General features: G+C 46.3%; 1 protein-coding gene across 3 annotated transcripts in view; it reads right to left on the bottom strand.

The window, feature by feature from the left end:
* Positions 1-19215, bottom strand: part of CDON (cell adhesion associated, oncogene regulated) — a 53508-nt gene that overhangs the window by 19605 nt on the left and 14688 nt on the right. For all 3 annotated transcript variants that reach the window (XM_048328826.1, XM_048328827.1, XM_048328825.1), the window contains exons 2-10: positions 13767-13903; positions 11466-11738; positions 9845-9991; positions 9404-9547; positions 8399-8686; positions 7305-7574; positions 6048-6386; positions 2151-2443; positions 287-461 (exon numbers count right to left, since the gene is read on the bottom strand). In XM_048328826.1, the coding sequence (XP_048184783.1) occupies positions 287-461; positions 2151-2443; positions 6048-6386; positions 7305-7574; positions 8399-8686; positions 9404-9547; positions 9845-9991; positions 11466-11738; positions 13767-13842 (2005 nt within the window). In that variant the 5' untranslated portion in view covers positions 13843-13903. The remainder of the gene's footprint in view (positions 1-286; positions 462-2150; positions 2444-6047; positions 6387-7304; positions 7575-8398; positions 8687-9403; positions 9548-9844; positions 9992-11465; positions 11739-13766; positions 13904-19215) is intronic.

Genomic DNA, 19215 nt, shown 5'->3' with positions numbered 1-19215 from the left:
AGGCTGCCCCTGACTTTGCTCCTTAAAGCAAGAGGAACCTCCCAGTACAAATCTTAACAATCACCCCAAAAATAATATTATTAAGCTTTTAATAGCTTCTACTTACCAACAGCCTCACGCTCAGGGAAGTTTGCCCTACAGCAATTTTAGCTATTAGAGGCTGTTCCTTAGCAAATAAACTGCGGAATATTTCACATATGGCTTAGCAGATGCCATTAAACGACTGATGTCATTAAATAAATGTCTCTGGAAGGCTGGGACACAGGGCACATTGTGCTGCACCTACCCTTGCTGGTGCGGAACGTCAGCATGGCCGGCTGGCCCTCGCCGGCGGCGCTCCTGGCCACCATCAGCACTTCGTAGAGGCTGGAGGGCTCCAGCTCGGTGAGGCGCAGCTCGTTCTCACTGCCGGGCACCCGCACCGTGTGCCAGCCGCCCGCCGCGCTCACGCCGTCCTCCAGCTGCGCACACAGGGAGAAACCGGTCAGCGCGGGAGCACCGGGAGCCAGGGACTGCTCACACTTTGCACCCACTTTCACAGCACTCCTTGGATGAACTTATTTTCTCTCTCTCTCTCCACACACGCACTTGGTTTTGACCTTTTTTTTTTCATTTTCACTCAAGAGGCCGAATGATTTTCAGCCAGCCTTCAGCTGTGTGCTACTAAAGGGCTGGACCCTAATGAGAAGGAGATTTTGCCTGTACTAGCCCAGCTTTCCCTGTACTTCAGCACTTAAAAATATTTATTGGCAAAAAGTACGTCTTAGTTATTCCTTAAGGCTGGGAAAAAAAGTCAGGGAGACCAAAGATTTGGGTTTATCAATGCATGTTTCCTTTTTTTTAAAACAAAATCACTTTTTAACTTAGCAGTGAAACCACCAGCTCTGTTAAAGAAAAGAAAGACATTCTGGGTAGTCTCTTAATGCTTGACCTTTGCAGGAAAACATTACCCCAAATCCCAAAGGAAAAGACAAAGATTCCACCAAAAATAAACTACTAAACAATATAAGACTTTAATAAAACATTGGAGGCAGATCTAAACGCTGTGGATTATCAAAGGTTATGCCAGAGGTCTTTGTTCAACTATTTTCTTCTACAGCAAAACCACTCCAAGGCTTTTATTCCCCCATCTTTTTTTTTTCCTCTATTAAAAGAGGGAAATCAATAAAATAATTTAATGACACAAAGAGAGCACCACCCTAAAAACCAGGATAAATTCACTGCCGAGAAACGCATGAGTGAGCACATTAAATGTGGAAAGGATTGGTGTGAGAGAAGGGAGAGCATCAAAAAGGTCAAAAAAGCATTCAGAGCTTCCAGGGCTTACGTGAACCAACTGCCTTTGGATGAAAAATTATCACCAACAAACTCTGGCACCTGGTTTTCAGGAACCAACAGGTCAAAAATCTAAGCATTCCCTCCAGGCTAAGACAAGATCAGGATGTAGAGGATTAAAAAGCTTATGAAAAAGAAATCAAACAGCTTTGCCAGGCAGAAAACTGGTTTGCTTGGAAGAACAGATGCAGGCATTGCTTGGTTCTGATTTTAGACTCACAGAATCTCCTGAGCTGAAAGTGGTCTACAAGGATCACGGAGTCCAAATCCTAGCTCTGCACAAGAGGCCCCAGCAATCCCAGCATGGGATGTTAGCAAAAGAGCTCGGTGTTGACACACCATTTTTAATGCCATAGTAGGTACTGCCCCGCAAATTTTAGTTCACCTTCATATTTGATAAGTTCAGTTTAATTGAGTCCCTTTGGGATGCAGAGCAGCAAACTCAGTGACGTACTAAGGTAAAACCCAGCTTCCCTTCTGCTCTCACACACAGATTCAAGCTTGCTCACATAAATGCATTTTTAACCCCGCTGACGTTGCACACAACACACCCTGGAGCCCCATCCCCCATAATGACACCGTAAAGGACAGAAAATCCTGGATAAATCTCACTTAAAACTAGACAGACCAGTGTATTTGCGACAACCTCAGCCAGCCCTCAAACAAGCTGTGTGGGCACAGGAACGTTGTGCTTCAATGACACGTTTGCTCTCTCAGGCCTGAGCCCACGTCCCGGTTAACACCAGCACTGCTGGTTCCTTGAGAAACCCAGAGGAACTGCGCCGTGTCGCCGCCCGGGGCACTGGGGACGGTACCTTGCGGTATTTGACAAAGTAGGCATTGATGGGCAGGCCCCCGGCGCGGCCCGGCCGCCACACCAGACTGTAGGTGTCCGGCTTCGGCGTCTGCGGGGGGCTCAGGATGATGGGGGCCTCAGGCGGGGCAGCCGCGCTCGATGCTTTTTCCATCGCGGCTGCATCCAGAGGCGATTTTGTTGGAGGTGAGCTTGAAAACGCCATTTCTGCACCAAAATCACCGCCGCTCTCGTCGCTCTGGGCAAGCTCCAGAGGAGCTGTTTCTCCTGCTCTCGTGCCAGTTGCTGGAGGAACTGCAAAGGGAGGGTCTGGTTACATCCCCAGGATGACGTACGTTCACCCCGTGCCGAGGGGACGCTAAATCACTTCAGAGTGACATTTCCAAACAAGCCCTGCTGCAAAACGCCAGGTCCAGAGGTGCCCACACAGATCTGAGCCTGGTGCCAAGCTGTGGCCTGGGTGTTTTTTCAGGGCACAGCAGTGGGGTTTGGTTTGTTTTTATTTGGTTTCGTGTTTTTTTCACAGTAGCAAAGAGTGAAAACCTGAAACTCAAGGTCTACAGGCACAGTTTGACTGTATCTCCACTAAATCAAGTCATGGCAATACATGTTAAAAGAAATATATAAGTATATAGCTAAATCTGTGAGACAAACAGAGTAATTTGTACGCTGTTGTACAAGGAACTTTTCATGGCCTGCGCTGGCATGCACACAAGAGGACATTCTCCTACACCAGTTTCTGAGGTTTTAGCTGTAATTTGGAGAAGCTTTGAAAGCTGCATAACTCAACTACTTCATTCGAAAATTTATGCTGAGAATAAACTCAGTTTACAGGAAGATCTACATGCAATTTAATACCAGCGCATTTCTAGAAATCCTTCTCCAGCCTCCTCCATCCTATTTACTTTTGCTGGTATGAAAAAAGAAAATCTATACTGTATCAGTAGTCTAAAAGAGGCCACAAGATTTAAAAAAAGCCCTGTTTGGCTGATGCAGGGCTCATCAGAATTCCAGGCAGGAAAAGGATGGCAGGTTGGACATCTGAGATTATCCAGGACAAGAAAACGTCAGTACTTAAAGCAAAGAAGGTTTGGGAAGCAGCTCAGCTCCTCAAGGCTGCACACGGCAGCAGCAGGACAGCCAGATGTTCGGAGCCCTGTCCGTCCTTTCAGATTTGTGTAGGTTTATGTTACGTGCCGGGGTCTGGAAGGGGAAGGGAATGAAGGGAACTTGGTTTACAAAACAAACAAATTCCTTGGTAATGTAAAGCCTAGGCAGTGTTAGCCTGGCTGACTCAGATTCCTTCAAACCTCCATTAAAATACCAGCAGCAAGTGTGGCTGCTATTTTTGGCCACTTTTTAAAAAGCTGGGAAGGAAAGTTCTCTTTTCAAATTGAAGACACGCTCCCGGCAAGCATTCCTTGTTTGTTTCTTCTCATTTATTTAGCAATGCCACAAAATTCAGTGACAGGAAGAAGGGAAAAACACAGGGAGGATGTCCCCAAAGCCAGATGGTCTTAAAATGCCAGACACTCCCAGAACAATCCCCGAACTAAAGGGTATCTCTGCTGTCAGAGGAGCAGCAGGAAGAGCCTGATATTGGAAACAAATGGGAGGAGGTGGAAGGTCCTCAGCACCGTGGTGGACCCCGAGGGTGTGGGTGGGCATGGTTTGGTTTGACGCCTGCTGGCACTGGGGACACGGACCCTTGGAGTGGAGAATGAGTTGTGGTTTCAGCTGGTGACAGCAGACCCACAGCCAGCGCTGTGTTTATTGCTGCGGGAGGGGAGTCGTCAACAACTGCCGGGTTGTTGTATTTTTGCTTTGGAAAACAACCCCTGGGTAACAATCCCCATTAAGTAATTCAGATCTAAGCTCTTTTTGCAAAGTTTCTGCTATAATTACTACCCATATAACCCAGCACATCAGCCTTCTCTCTGCTGCCGTGTCATTATGCAACTTTTTTTGGCTGCTGCTCTCAGTGCCATCCCTTTCCCCTTAGCCATGGAGATTTTTCTTCCTCGGCTTCCCAATCCCACTGGGAACACCAGTAGCACTGAGCTGGGTCAGGCCAAAGGCTGCATGCGCCCAAAATCCTGACCCCACCAGCAACCAGAGAAGGACTGAATGTCCCAAATTTGGGCATTAAAAGAATGTATTCATAGAATCTTAGAATGATTTGGGTTGGAAGGGACCTTAAAGGCCATCCAGTTCCACTCCAGTGCCATGGGCACGAACACCTTCCACCAGGCCAGACGATCCTCCCTGCTCGCCAGCTCTCCAAATACCTCAGCACAGGCTGGGAAAGCCCTCTCAAAACCTGAAGGCAGCACATCAGTGAGGTCACCCACACCTGGCAAGTGTTTCAAATCACCTCAGGACTTCTCAAAGCTTCTCTAAGGTTCCTGCAGGAGCAACTTCAGCCCGTTAGCCCCTGGAACACCCACCTGCGCAGACTAAATGCTCCTTCTTGTGTTTTTCACTCCCTCTCCTGCTACTCAGACTGCCTGCATTGTATTTTTCTCCATCATTTCCATTAGATGAAGTTATTTTGGAGATTTAACCTTGTGTTCAGTAGCTCTGGGAAGCTCCTGCCATAGAGGCTAGCCCCACAACTGTCTAAAAAAGACTCAAAAAAGGGAGAGCCATGGGTACAGGATCCCGAGGCATCATTTTACATTTTGGTGGTTTCTCACTATGATGGCAGCTGAAGTTGTCCTGCCTGCTGTAAGACCATGCAATGAATCACAGCCTGGAACAGGTCCAGCAGAAAGAAAAAAAAAAGATACATTTTTCAGCCAAGTGGGCTCTCTTACTGTGTGCTGGGACAAGGCAAATTACGGGACCAGGTACTGAGGCTGAGAGGTGCTTAAGCTGATCCTTCTACCAAAGAAATGCACTGGAATCCCAGCTGAAGTCATTCAGGTGCTTTGGAAGTGTTACCTGGCAGGAATTCTTCGTTAAACAGCTGAGTGTCTGAGCATGTCTTTGGCATGGCTGGGAGCTGTTCTAAACCCCTAACAGCTCCCAGAAATTCCTCAGGGACTTTTATATCAAAACCAAATGCCTTAACCACCCTCTGCACCATAATCAGCAGCCAGTACAACGTATTAGAAACCGATAAAAGTTAATAAACAAAGCATTAAAATTGAACTCGCTGCCATAAAATTCTGAGGCAAAGCAGTGGGATTTTTCTCTTTAACACAGGCTGAATTCTGGGATGATATTTAGTTTCATGTTTCCACTCAGCAAGGTCCAAAAATAACTGATTTATAAAACTACATGATGGGATCACTTTCTTGAGGTTTCTTCTTTCTTTTTATCCCCTAAGTGAACCTTTAAGCATCTTTTCATGTTATTTACAGGAGTTTTAAACTCTAACCAAAGAACTTTAAATATGGGGCCACATATTAAATCCCACTGACCTGAAATCTCCCTGGCATTCAGCTAAATTAACTAAGGCAAGGTGCTGAAAGAGCTGAGAAACTTAAGTAACTTCATGTAACTAAAAATCTGTATCTCAATTCTTGTGAAGGGAACTTGGGGGAGCTCAAACCTGTTATTAATGTCACATAATATTGCAATGTGAAGAAAGGCTCTTTCCCATCTTGCTTTAGTGTAAGTACTGTCTTTTCCTAGTAGCAATTTCAAGAAATAAATAAAAAATACCACCCTCAGATAGTTTTTATCACATATAAGATGCTAATTCCATGCCATGCACACAGCATTTCTCCTTTGCCTAAGGTGGGAGGGAGGAACTGGTCCATGAAGACAACTAAGACTTCTCTGCTTCCTTTCCCTGAGACTCCACCCCACCCACCTGCCACTCGTTTCTTATTTTGAGGCATTTCTCACCTAAATCAGGGAGCCAAGAGGGCAGTTTGGGGCTTCAACTTACCGACTGTCAGGAAGGCAGTGGAGAGGGCAGAGCCGTGCTCATTGATGGCTTCGCAGCGGAACTCCCCGGCACGCTCAGGGGTCACGTTCCTCAGGCGCAGGGAGCCCCAGCCCACCCGGGGCACCGACAGGCAGGAGGGCTCTGTCCCTGCTGGGGGAGGCCTCTGAGGTTTGGGGTGAAGCACCTGAGTGGGGTGGCTGAGCACAAGGCCCCTGCTGTCGTACCAGCGGATCAGAGGTGCGGGCAGGCCGGTGGCATTGCAGGACAGGGTCACGTCCCCGCCAGCCACCACGGTGGTGTTCACTGGGGAAGAGACGATGATGGGGACAGAGTCTTTGCCTGGGGGGAAATACAACCAAAGAATGAATTCAGCTAAGGGAAATGGCACTTAATGCCAGTCAATATGATTTTAAAAATCACACATGGTTCTTTTCAACCATTTTAACAATTATTTCTTCTCTACACAGCATCTCCAGACTTCCCTTCCAGACTGAAGAGATCAGCACAGACTCCTCCTTAGAGAAGGCTGATAAAAACCTACACTCAAACCACACTTTAAATTCCCTAAATGACACAGACTTGACTGTCAGAGAGGAACACAGCGCAGGCAAGACTGGCTTAGTCCACTCCATACACAAGCTGGCCACAAAATCTCTGCTCAGCCAGGCACTGCACAGCTCACACCAACCATAACTGGTCCAGAGATGTTCAAAGCTTCAGCTATGCATGACAGGAAGAGAAAAGGGACAGCAACAGTCTTGCCAACATCCTTATGCTAGCAGAAATCAACTTCTCTGGGTATTAGAAGGTATCTTAGACTGAAAAGAGATCAAAAAAGACTACTGGTACCTGATCCTGCCAATCTGATAGAGGGGAAGTGTGCATTAACCCCAAACCTGATGATTGTTGTGTGAACTTGATTATGGAACAGGCTTAACTACTCAGCAGCCAATACTGCTTGGAGCACCAGCTCATCCAACACAACAGGATCCTGATTCTATTTAAGCATAAATCGCATCAAATCCAATCATAAGCTGATTTGATTGTGGCTGATAATCCAGGTTTTAAGTATCAAGTAGCCACACCAGCCCAGAAATCCCTACATCTCTTAAAATCCAGCTGAAAGCACCTTCTTTGTAAGATTAGTGGTCAGAAACAAATTAATTCATAATCTAGGGGGGAAAAAAAAACACAACAGAATAAAGCTTAAAGTATAAATGCTTAATATGAGTTCTTGAGAGCTGCAAGTGCTCCCACCTGGCTGGACACGGAGTCTCCCCGTGGACTGCACAAACCCAATTCCGTTGTTTGCCACACACTGGTACAAGCCAGAGTCCTCCAGGGTGACCCCGCAGATCTGCAGATGGTTTCCTGTGGGCAAATGTCGTGGGGAGGGATGGAGAGGAGCTGCATTGTGGAGCCAGGTGAGGGTTGGAGCAGGATTGCCACGAATGTCACACCAGAAATGGACGGTGGCTCCGGCGGCCACGGTTTCGTCCTGCAGTCCCCTGGAGAGTGAGGGAGGTTCTGGAAAGGGAAAGGATTTTACTTAGACTAAGTCCTGAAAAAACTGCTGTGAAACATTACACAGGCTTATCACATCCAAAGGCTGAGCAAGTACCACAAACTGCACAGCCTGAAGCTGCTTTTCCCACACATGGGCTTATTTGAATGGTTTCTCCCTTTTATTCCAACAGCCACATGTTTGCATTCATCTTGTAAATAAAACACTTCTATTTTCAAAACAATTCATCAGTGACATTCCCCCAAAAAAGGTGTGTTGTGCATCGACACCCTGTTTTCTGAGTAACTCCAACATACACATTTTAAAACCCAAACAAAATCTGTCACGAATGCAAAAAACCACAAATATGAGGAAAATCTGCTACAACAGAAAGGGGAGATGAGGAACAACCAGGAGCCAAACAAAAGAGGCCAAATATATGATTATGTTTCTTTTGCTTTTGTTTATGTTCTCATCCAAACATATCACCACCCCTCATCAGCTTTTTGTTCACGTGCAACCTCAAAAGAAGCAAATCTGGTCCCTGGCACATTACTGACACTGGCACTCTGTACGAAAATAAATGAATCAGTTCTTCCCTTGGAGTTTGTTATTCTTCACTGTTTCATTATTTCAGACTGCAAATGGTTAGAAGAGATAAATAATTATGGATTTTAACATGGGAGAAATGATGGGTTATGGTCATTATAAGCAGATCTGTATTCTTTATTTTAATATGCTTACGGCTGAGAAAGAATGTGAGGCTGTTTGGAAGCAGATGCCAAAACTAGCAGGTAGATGAAGGCAACGTTTGTTGCCTGGATGTGAAAATGTCTTTACTTCTTACCAAGTACAGTAAGCGAATAGTTAACGTATTTCACTGCTCCAGAGTCACTTCCCACCACGCAGGAGTAATTCCCAGCATCCGACGCCTCGAGCCGCTCCGTCACCAGGTGAGAGTGCAGCAGCTTCCACCTGCCTCGCCTCAGCGCGTCCCGGCCGTCTTTCACCCAGCGGATGGGGGCTGGAGCTGACCCACTGACCACACACTCCAGGGTCAGGGCGCTGTGCCGGGGCACTGCCAGGCTCTGGGGAGCCAGCGGGTGAAGGATGTGGGAGCCACCTGAAGAAGGGCCTGGAGGAAAGGAGATGAATCGTAGAATAGCATCACAGAATGGTTTGGGCCCTGTCCAACCTGGCCTTGAACACTTCCAGGGACGGGACAGCCACAGCTTCTCTGGGCAGAGAGCATCACAGGGCCTCACCACCCTCACAGGAAAGAATTTCTTCCCAATATCTACTCTAAGCCTACTCTCTATCAGTGCCACGCCCCCTTGTCCTGTTACTCCAGGCCCTCTCTCTCTGTTTTTCTTGTAGGCTCCCTTCAGGTACTGGAAGGTCACAGTGAGGTCACCCCTAAACCTTCTATTTTACAGGCTGAACAATCCCAATTCTCTCAGCCTTTCCTTGCAGGAGGAACCAACCAAGCTTTTAACCCACACCCTCCCATCCCATTCTCTGTCCTCCTCCATGTCTTGCAGTGTCAAACAGTGCACTCAGGACTGAGCACGATCTTGTAACACTGTCTTCCAGAAGTCCTGCTCCAAAATAGATTTGAGGACAGAAGTATTAGCAGTATTCCCTTCCCAAGGGTGACTTTCTGGGATTTGAAAAGCAGTCACGCTGCTCCTCCACAGTGAGGGGAAATAAGAATTGAATGGGCAAAGAATGCAGGCGAGATCTTACATAACATGGTGTTGGAGGCACTGATATGCCATTGCTAAAAACCTTAGGGACGTTACTTACTCTGTTTGAGCTGTGTTAATTCTGGAAAGCTGAACTGAATACTCACGTGTGACTGTGAGCTTCCGTCCAGTGAGTTCTACTCTGAGATCGTGAGTAACTGGGTTGTATGCTGCACACTTGTAGGATCCTTTGTCTTCTGAAGATACATTCAAAATTTGCAGGTTTCCAGATGGAAGAATTAGGTAGTTGTCTAAACAAGTGGGGAAGGTGAAAAGAAGATTAAATTTAATTTAGTTTCAAAAGATGCCTTCCTTTTCTGTATTTTTTTTAAATTAATTTGTCAGCTATACCTGTTTATTCTAAATATAGGATCACAAAGAAATCACCATGCAAAGGAGATTCATTTCCAAGGGTAGGTTTAGATAAAGTGAATTGCACAGAAAGTTCTGCAAGTTTCCAGAGGACTTTTTTCCTTTAGGTTTAAAAAAAAAAAAAAAAACTCCAGGCAAGCTGCTGTTGGATACTTATATTGCACAAAACACCTCACCTGTTGATTGTTCCAGCCATTTCCCCCGCACTTGGAAGCGAACCTGTGCTTTGGGGTGACTTTCTGGCACCTTGCACCTGATGAGAGCTGTGCCTCCTTCCTCTGCTGCAACAGCAGCCGTCACCAAAGCATCGAAGTCAGCTAAACCTGCAGAGAGTTGGGAACAGGGTAAGAGCAGCCACGGCTTGGGAGAGGGGGAGGGCAGTAAGCTCAGTATTCGTGTTCAGAATACAGTTGGTTTCATGCTGATTGTCTTCTCTGGAGTAGCTTTTGGATATTCATATCAACAGGCCTGGTCTATCCTGCAGCCCATAATAGCATAAACCCTCCTTATACACTTCCTTACTACAAAAAGCTTTTACATGGAAACAGTGAGGAGAAAAAATAATTCCTACATCCCCTCCCAACTGCTCCCAGAAAAGCCAGCAGAGACACTGGAAAGGCTGCAGGACTCCTCACGGGCTCTGCAGGCACTACAGAAGACAATTCCCACTGCCCATAAAAACGTGGAATTGTCTTTCTGGGCTGATAATGAGCACAGCAGTGCCCTGAGGCAGGCAGAGAGCTCCCAGCACCTTCCCGTGTGCTTCCCAAACCTCCAAGGGAGGAGGGAAGTGTGAAAGCTGCTCTTCTACTCCCTCCACGTTCAAACTTCTTTGAGGTTGTGAAGTTTTCCTATGTTGGCCACCCTTGGAGCTCTCTTGAGAGGGGCTGGCCATGGGTCAGTACTTTACCAAAACACTTTTAAGAGACTTTCCTCCCAAGGGGATTTTGGACATGCTCCATAGATGAGGTACCCTTCCAGAGAAATCACTCAAACCCTGCTTGACAAAGACCTGATTCAGACAGCCCAGAGATCCCAAACAGACAAATCATGCTCCTGCAGGAATATTGTACTCCCATTCTCAGCATCACATCATCCTTTCCATGTGGAAAACATTGTCCTTCCTCTTCCAAAGTCCCTTGAGGTCAAATAACTTACAGATCGAGCATCAAGGCAAAGATTGATCAGAAGAACCAGTACAACTAAGAGAAGGGAAACTGTCCCTAAGAGGAGAGAAGACTTGTCCTCACCTGAAGAACATCAACACTGGTTTGATCAAATCACATGAAAATTAAAATCTGCAGCTCCCACTTATTCCCCAGGCAACAATTCCCACAGATTTCTCCTCAACTCTCAAGCATGCTTCTGCAATGGCATGGCAGCTCAGCTGCTCTTTCAACATCCTTTGTGAAGGGAAGCATTTGGGAATCTTGTATTTTCAGGCCCATTCATTGAAATTAATGTTATTTCATTGTATAATATTTATGTCTGCTTAAAGAGACCCTTGAGGTCCTTCAACTCAAAATGAGGCTGACACCAACACTAAATCCATCAGGTATGGTTTGGTCTAGCTGAGGCTAGGATCCACAAGCTTTCTGGGGAATGTGTTCCAGGGCTGCATCACCTGACAGGTCTCAGACGATAGCATTATAAAAAAGGCAAGAAGTGTATAATCCATCATATCCTACGTACTGGCTGAGGAAAAAAAACACCCCAAAACATTTTGGTCTAGGTGTTTTCTAAAACTCCAAGAAGGAATTGGCAAGGAGCAAAGAACAGAAGTGCAAATGAACTTACTGCCCATGGACACCGTGGCAGGCCGGCTCAGCACGGCGCCCACACTGCTGCTGGCCACGCACTGATAGCACCCACACGTCGCCGGGCTCAGGGACACGATTGTCAAAGATCCTGACTGGATTTCCACTTCTCCCACCCTGCTGTCCAGAGGCTCCCCATTAAACAGCCAAGAAAGGTGAGCTGTGGAGGGCTCGGCAGAGCAGCGGAGCTGGACGGGCTCACCAGACTTCCAGACAGTAGATGAGGGCTCAGAAATAAAACGGGGAGTTAAATCTAAAAGGAAAAATATATATATTGAGTTAGAGACCAGAATTTTGCATGGACACAGGTGATAAGGTTAACGATGTGCTGACTGGTATGACAGGCTCACCATGTAAAGGGTCTCTAAACTCCAAGTTGCAAGCGATATTCAAGCAAGTGTTGCCTTTTCCTTGGCAAGAAGAACTCAGGAGAGATTCCTGCTCGCTCTCAAACACTGGGAAAACGTCAAGATTCAAAGCCCACAATAGGGGGTAACAGCAATTAACCAGATGTAGGTGCAGTAAGGGGGAGGCACATCCCCAAGTGTGCACAAGGCAGAGGTGTCACACTTGCCAGGCTGGCAAAAACTGCAATCCCACTGGATTTATGCGGAGGAAAACAGCACCCGTCACCTGAAGAGACGGAGCACAGGAACACGCAGCTGTAGCTGATCTGTCCCATATGAAGCAGGCCCGGACGTGACTTGTAAAATGCTAGAAATGGCAGGAGCCTGCCAGGTATTTACACAGAACCGTCTCCGAGTCTGCAGAACTAATTAAAAATAGCCAGATAAAAAAAGCTGGATGAACAGCAAAGGCTCTTGCTAATTCCAAATACATGGACTTCATCAGGACAAGGATGATGAATTGGGCATCCATTATCTTTACTGAGTAAAGATGAACAGAAACAGGAAGAGCTGCTAAGAAATAAAAGGTTCAATCCCACAGAACTTGGTTATGAGAATCCATTTATTTGCCAGAAGAAAATTCCTGCTTGTTGGACGAGATTTTTTCCTATTCTGGCCAATGAAACACTGGGAAGTATTTCCATTTGTTTTCTGTTGAATTCTCCACTAAAGATTTTGCATGAAGGGAGCAAGCAAAAGGCAATTAACACCAGTAACACTTAATTGGTTAGTAATACAAATTAGGAGAAAAAACTCAATTAAAAATAGACACATTGGCAGGGAAAAACAACTTCTAGTTTGTAAAGGATCTAAGGAATTCCAGATAGTACGGGTCAAGATGATATTAAATGACATCCAAGTCAGAGACAGTTTTCTTATAGGTGGGGCCCTGGGTTCATGCTTTTCTTCTCAAGTCAGTCCATCCCAGCTCTGGTTATGAGTTTCAGATGAGAAACTGCACATTTTTAACTGAACCATAAACTATCTGCATAAACATAAAATAAAACTGGAAATTAAAGTGTGGCTTCACTTAACAAAAAAAGATGAAATCCATAAAAATGGTATCCAAGCATTTTGCAGGACTCCAGATGTCCATTTTTAGCTTTTAGTTAGAAAACTGTTTTTCCCATTACTTCAGTTTGAATTTCCAGGGATAGAGGGAAGCACTGACCTTTCAGTTTGCTCGCCACCAATTGCTATGAAATCATACTGCGACTTTCATCTTCGCCCCTGCCCTCACTTCTGACACCAACACTGTGCTTCGCGTAAAAGGCAAAATTGGTAGCAGTGACCCTGCAGCTGGAATTTATCTCCTATGACTGCTTGAAAAATAAAATTTATCCCATTTGCTTATAACGATTGGCTATGAAGTGCTAAAAGTAGTAAAAGCTTCTTTTTTGTGTGGTTACGTTAAGACAAGCTGACTACACAGAGCAGATGTGTCAATTAAAACCATCCCTCTTCTTTTTTTAACACCAGAGTTCTTCCAACTGCAGCCACGCATCAGCTTTCGCATTTCAAAGGGCTGATTCCCCTCTCCCCCTACAAATCCAAACCCCTCCCGACCCCTGGGAACACAAGATGCACTGTATGCAGCAGAATCTGCATCCAGCTGAATCCATGGAGATCCCAAGGAACAAACCCACGTAGCCCAGAGTCTTCCATGTTCTGGCACTTGTTTTGAGCCAGACACAAGCAAAGTCATGTATCGAGTGTAAGGCTGGGTTTCAGTGCTCCATGCTTCCTTAAAAGCAGATTATTGACAATATCCAATAAAGTTGGCCACTTCGAAATGCACTCCCAAGTGTTGTTTGTTCCAAAGTCTGGGTTCAACCCCAAAACCTCCAAGTCCCCCAGCTTGGGTGAGGCCTTACCTGTGCTGGTGGCAGTGACAAGGCCGGTGGCAGCGATGAGGAGCAGTGCCTGGAAGCGCCCGGGGGCTGGATGCATAGCGCCAGATTATCCAAATTGAAAGCCCGAAGCTCCAGACTAAGACGAGGCACGGAAACAGCTACAAAACAAACAGGCACATGTCTACTGTGAGTTTCAGGAGTTCATCTTTTAACTCTCTTACAACAAAGTGTTTGGGGTTTTTAAAAAAAAAAAAAAAAAAAGGCACAACCAGGAAACAGCCAATATTCTTTGCAATATAGAAACCATCTGTAAAAGTGAGTTAGAGCTGAACTTCACTGTGGTTCCAAGTACTAATCTTAATGTAAGAGTTTTTCCACAGCTGGGGCATGAGGCATCCGCATTGAACCGCTCTGCCTTGATAAATTAGACTCCGTTCCACCCAGAGGAGCTGGAGTCCAAAGTAAACAGCTTATCTATTGGAGATAATATTGTTTGCAAACAATAATCATTTGACCATCTATCATCAGGCCGCACTTGTTTTACAAGTTTCTATGAATCTACTGCTGCGATGCCGCTACCGCTCACAATTGCTCCAAACCTGCTCACTGAGACCTGTCATCTGCTGGCTCCTTCTGCTGGGCTTTACAGGCAAACCATAGCAATGAAAAAAACACCAGTATTAGTCTTGTTCTCAATTTATATTCCCAAACAAATGGTGCTTTCTCCTCTATCCTTTTGGGGCACCCATTAGATCCACTTTTATCTCCATGGCTGCTTCTAGAGAGGGCAGTCCTTTCCTTGGCCGTATCACACACGACCATTCAGCTACGTAAGATCTCACTTTCATCATCAAAAATAAAAACTACATCATTAAACGAGCAAAACACAAACTAACTATGATCCCAGAGGTCTTTTCCAACCTGAACGACTCTACAATAAATTGTTAAACCAGCAAAATACAAACTAAATCATGGAACCAGCAACCAGACTTGCACGAGGTGAGTCTCAGGAATGGTGTTTCTGACACTCTGAGTCTCAATCAAACACTGGTTTCTCCAAGAAAACAATAAATCTACAGCTGCCGTTCATGTAAATGTCCTATTGGCCTTGTGTAATGCTATGATGGATAAGATCTGAGCTCATTTAGCACAGTTACTTCATTTATCAGCCCGGCCATACCATTCCACTGCTGATAACACTCAACATACAGTTTAAACATCTCATCTATCAGCTGTGTATATAAACACGTATCCAACACACACACAATAACTGGGAGTTTTACTTGAGCACAGAAGCAAGTGCAGCAATACACATGCTTGGTAGAAGAAAGTCTCAGTTTATTGAGTGTTCACAGAGCCACTTGCTTTCCAAGAAGCTGGATCCGGACATCAACAGCAAAATTATTCCTGTGGTTTATTTAAAAATAACCTTACTTTATCATCGCAGCATCATGGTAAAATATATATGCAAATTAAGCATCAGGAAAAGCCTCCAGTTGTAATTAAAGAATCACTCTGGATTTATGGAGCTGTTTGCTCACTGCCACTTCTGCCTGCAAACTGCACTCTGGGTTACACTGACAGCTTGAGAGGGCAGCAAGAAACGCTGTCAAGTTCTGCTCCCGTTTCTGGGCAGTTTTATCTGATCCAGCAAATTTATTTCAGCTGTTGGGAAGACCCAGCAATCCTGTGGCCCAGGCTGGCTCCCAAGGCAAGCCAGGGCTGTTTTGGGAAGCCACAGATGGCAGAAGAGCCCAGCTGTGCCGAAGGGGTTGGTTTATTTGAATTCTCCCTCGGTTCAAGGGCAGGAGCGCTGCTCCACCAGCGCGCGCAGAGGACAAAGTAAACACCCAGAGAACTTGTTAACATCAAACACTTTGCTGAAGAGGGCTGGGGGCAATGTTGCTTTTTGCCAAATCTTCCCTCCACTATTTATTTATCAAAAGCAATGAAACGTATATTCTGGGTCAACTTTAACCCCAGCACATGGAGCTACTGGGTTATTTTGCAGCTGTCTTTTTAAACAAGGCCAGCTCATTATCTTTAACTAAACTTTATCTTTGGAGATCTACTTTATCCAGGCTCTGATTTCCCTCTGTTTATCTTTCTCCTTACATGTTCCTCGCTGCCAGTGTCAACAGCTACTCCTCTTTTGACCTACCAGTTTGGCTTTTGCAGGCTTGTGGAGTGGTAAGATCAACTGCAAAGCAGTGAGTACACACAGCGAGCCACAAAGACCAAAGTTCTTTGACTGGGGGGGGAAAAAAGGAAAAACATTGGCTTTAACTGGAGTAGGATTGTTCAGCCATCAACACTCGGGCATCTGAATGAAGTTTCTCCAACACCTGCTTCTGAAGGGATGGCAGAGACATCTTGCTCACTGGTGGATTTCGGAACACTGGGGAAGATAAGACCCAGCAACACAACATAACCCAAAAATGCTTCTTTCTTTTTCTCCTGCAGATGGTGACGCTCCAGAAGCCCCTTGCTAAATACAGAGAAGAGGGCGAGACCACAGCTTGTAGTTTTTTGGTCTTTAGAAATCCTGTGGAGAAACTTTGCCTCTTTAATATTGTCTTAAAAAAGCCCTAGGGATGGAAAAACACGACCCTTCCCCTTTGCCATCTTTTCAATAACCCTGAGCTCCCATTTTGACAGCAAGTACCAGTCACTGGGGACCGGCTGGGATCTGAAAGAGGTGCACCTTGTTTAGATGTGGCTCCATTTTAGTGTCCTAGACTCCAAGATGAGCTCTGCCCAGAACAACTCTGCCCACTGTTCCGCGACTGGGAGGATGAATCTCCACCACTTGTGGATCAAATAGTCAAAGTTATTTTGGAGTAAGAGGTGTCACTGTCTGAGCATTTTAAACTAAAAGAGGAGTTATTAATATAAATAATATTCAAGGTTGAATAGAGATAGACATGGTTTTTGTGGATCAGGAAAATGCACTTTTCACTTTCACCGGCCATTTCTCCAGCCCAGCAGAAAGGCACAGCACGGCAAAGGCCACATTTCTCCCACTTCCACCCAGACCTCTTCACCTAAAGTCATCCTCTAGTTATCTTCGTGCAGCACTTGACCTCCTTGTCAGCTCTAAAGTAGGTTATTGCTCCTGGAGCAAGGGAAACAAGGAAGATAACGGACTTGTGTCAGGGGGAGGGGTCATCCCGACCATTGCAATGGATGCCTGCCCCTCGGAAGCATGCTGCACACACAGGGGCGCCCACAAACGTGTGCCTGGCACTTCTGGATGTAATTAGCAAGATGAAGTATTTCTGCACATGATATAATTCTAGCTGTGTGCCTCATTTGTCACTGACCCTTTATGAAAGGAACCCCTCAGCACAGAGCTGTGGGGACAGGCGTCCAGCAGCTCCCAGTTTCAGCCCCGCAACCTCTGGAATGCCACGCGCAGGCAAGAAAATAAACCATCCACACTAACTCCAAACAGAGGGGAAGGGATGGTTTAACTTTCCTTAAGAGCACCGGAGGTTTCCCAGCACAGGAGGAGGGCTGTCCCCAGCGCCAGACTGGCACACCAGCCTGGCACACAGGGTGCTGCAGGGCAGCTGGCACACGGTCACACGGCTGTTGCGGCCTGGAGACCTGACCAGGATGGACACAGGCCATCCCCGACCAGGGAGCCTGTGGGCTTACTGAAGCACCCTACTGAGCCAAGATGGGAAGACACAGGCACCAGACCAGCTGGGATTTCTGCAGCCCTGGCAGTGACCCTCTTGTCTCTTCCCAAAGCTTCATGTTTGTCACTGTTTCTCCAGAAACCGGTGGTTTTCAATGTACAGCTCCACAAGTCTGGTCCTGGCACTGTAACTTAACCCTCACCAAATTAACTCACTCCTACCCATGTTTACCCCCAAATAAGGTTTCACAGTCTAAAAGATGACAAAATGCTGTTTTCCATGCATTCCCATGGTGTCAAGCTCCAGTGTCCTTCCAAACACAGCTGAGATCCTGCCCCACTTATTTACTGGACCGTGAACTTCTCCTCTCCACCCTTGCAGCTGAGGGCAGAGCCACTATGAAAAGAGCATTATCTCATCCTCATTTTGGTTTAGCTCCCTGAATCATCTTCCTGCCATCTCAGACCAGCTGGCAGGACAATACCAGGACCTGCCTTCCCAACAGCCACCACCCCACACCTCGGTCTGTTTCTGCACTCCCGCTCCATCTCTCCCTGCTCCAACACTCTCCCAACCTTCAGCGAGCTGTTCCACGAGGAACAGCTAAACGAGGAAGGGTTTCTGCACTACCCAAACGCTCCAGGTCCCATAAACGCTGGGTAGAGCAAAAGGAGGAGGAAGGAAACAGCATGCTCAGGAACAGAGGGAGTTATTCAGGTTGCCCACTCCACCTCCAGGAGCTGACAGCCTTTGCTAAGAAGCCCAAGGAAAAAGTGACTGAGCACCGCTGCCTCAGAGGCAGCACTGCCCACCAGCTGCATCGTGACAGCCCTCTGGAGTATACGAGCTTTGGATATACAGATTTCCCATTTTTCGTAAACAGCAGCAACTCAAAATTGATTCATCCCACCTCACTTCATAATGTCATATGTGATTTAACACCCGAAGCACAGCAAATTGGTTTTTTCCCTAGGTCATTTATTAGAATTACCAAGAAAATTTCATTTTAACTTGCCATCTGTACAAAAAAACCCACAAATTTTCAAACCACCTAAATCTAGAGCAAATGAACCCCCTTGAATTAGCTAAAATACTCTGGCTTCAGTGTGAACAAGCTGAGTTAGATCATTAAATCTCACACCAAGACACCTTAAAAAAAAAAAAAAAAGAAAAAAAAAAGAAAAAAAGAAAAAAAGAAGGTATTGAAGCCTGTGGCATTCCAAGAGAAAGCAATCAGACATTCCTGCCGCTCGGCTCCTCAGTGATCTCCAAAGCCTTTGATCACTGACTGTCTTCATGCTGTCCTCCTGGGGTCTGGCAAAATGAGTGTAACAGCTGGCACATAGACTTCATTAGCTTTCTGGGCTGGGAGGAGCGGGGTCCGGCCCGGGAGCCACGGCAGCTTGCCCGCGGCTTCTCGGACTGACCTCGCCGGTTTATTGCCGGTGTTTCGGGGCCGGGACACCTCGGCAGTGCCGCGCAGTTGCCAGCGGTGAACGCTCACCGCGCTGCTCCTAAAGCCAGCCTAAAGCCACCCTAAAGCCACCGCTGCCAGGCGGGATGCGGCAGACGCATTCCCAATGCCAACCCGCGGAGCTCAGAGTGCCAAAAGGCAACGGAGCCGGCCGAAGCCTCATTTTTATGAATGCTTAATGACCACTCAATCATTAACATCAACCTTTAAAAAGCAAATGCAGCACCTACAGTGTTCATTACCCTCCCCCTCCCCCCCTTTCAGGGTCTCAATCGAGTCAGTCAAGCGTGCAAACCGATCCTGTCGCCAGCAAAAGCATTTCCTTTCACTGTGGTCAGCCAAAAGCAGGGGA

This window comes from Corvus hawaiiensis, chromosome 25, assembly GCF_020740725.1.
Source record: "Corvus hawaiiensis isolate bCorHaw1 chromosome 25, bCorHaw1.pri.cur, whole genome shotgun sequence".
NCBI classification, from domain to species: domain Eukaryota; kingdom Metazoa; phylum Chordata; class Aves; order Passeriformes; family Corvidae; genus Corvus; species Corvus hawaiiensis.
The sequence above is the reverse complement of the archived record's forward strand: the minus strand, read 5'-3'. Positions and strand labels throughout refer to the sequence as shown.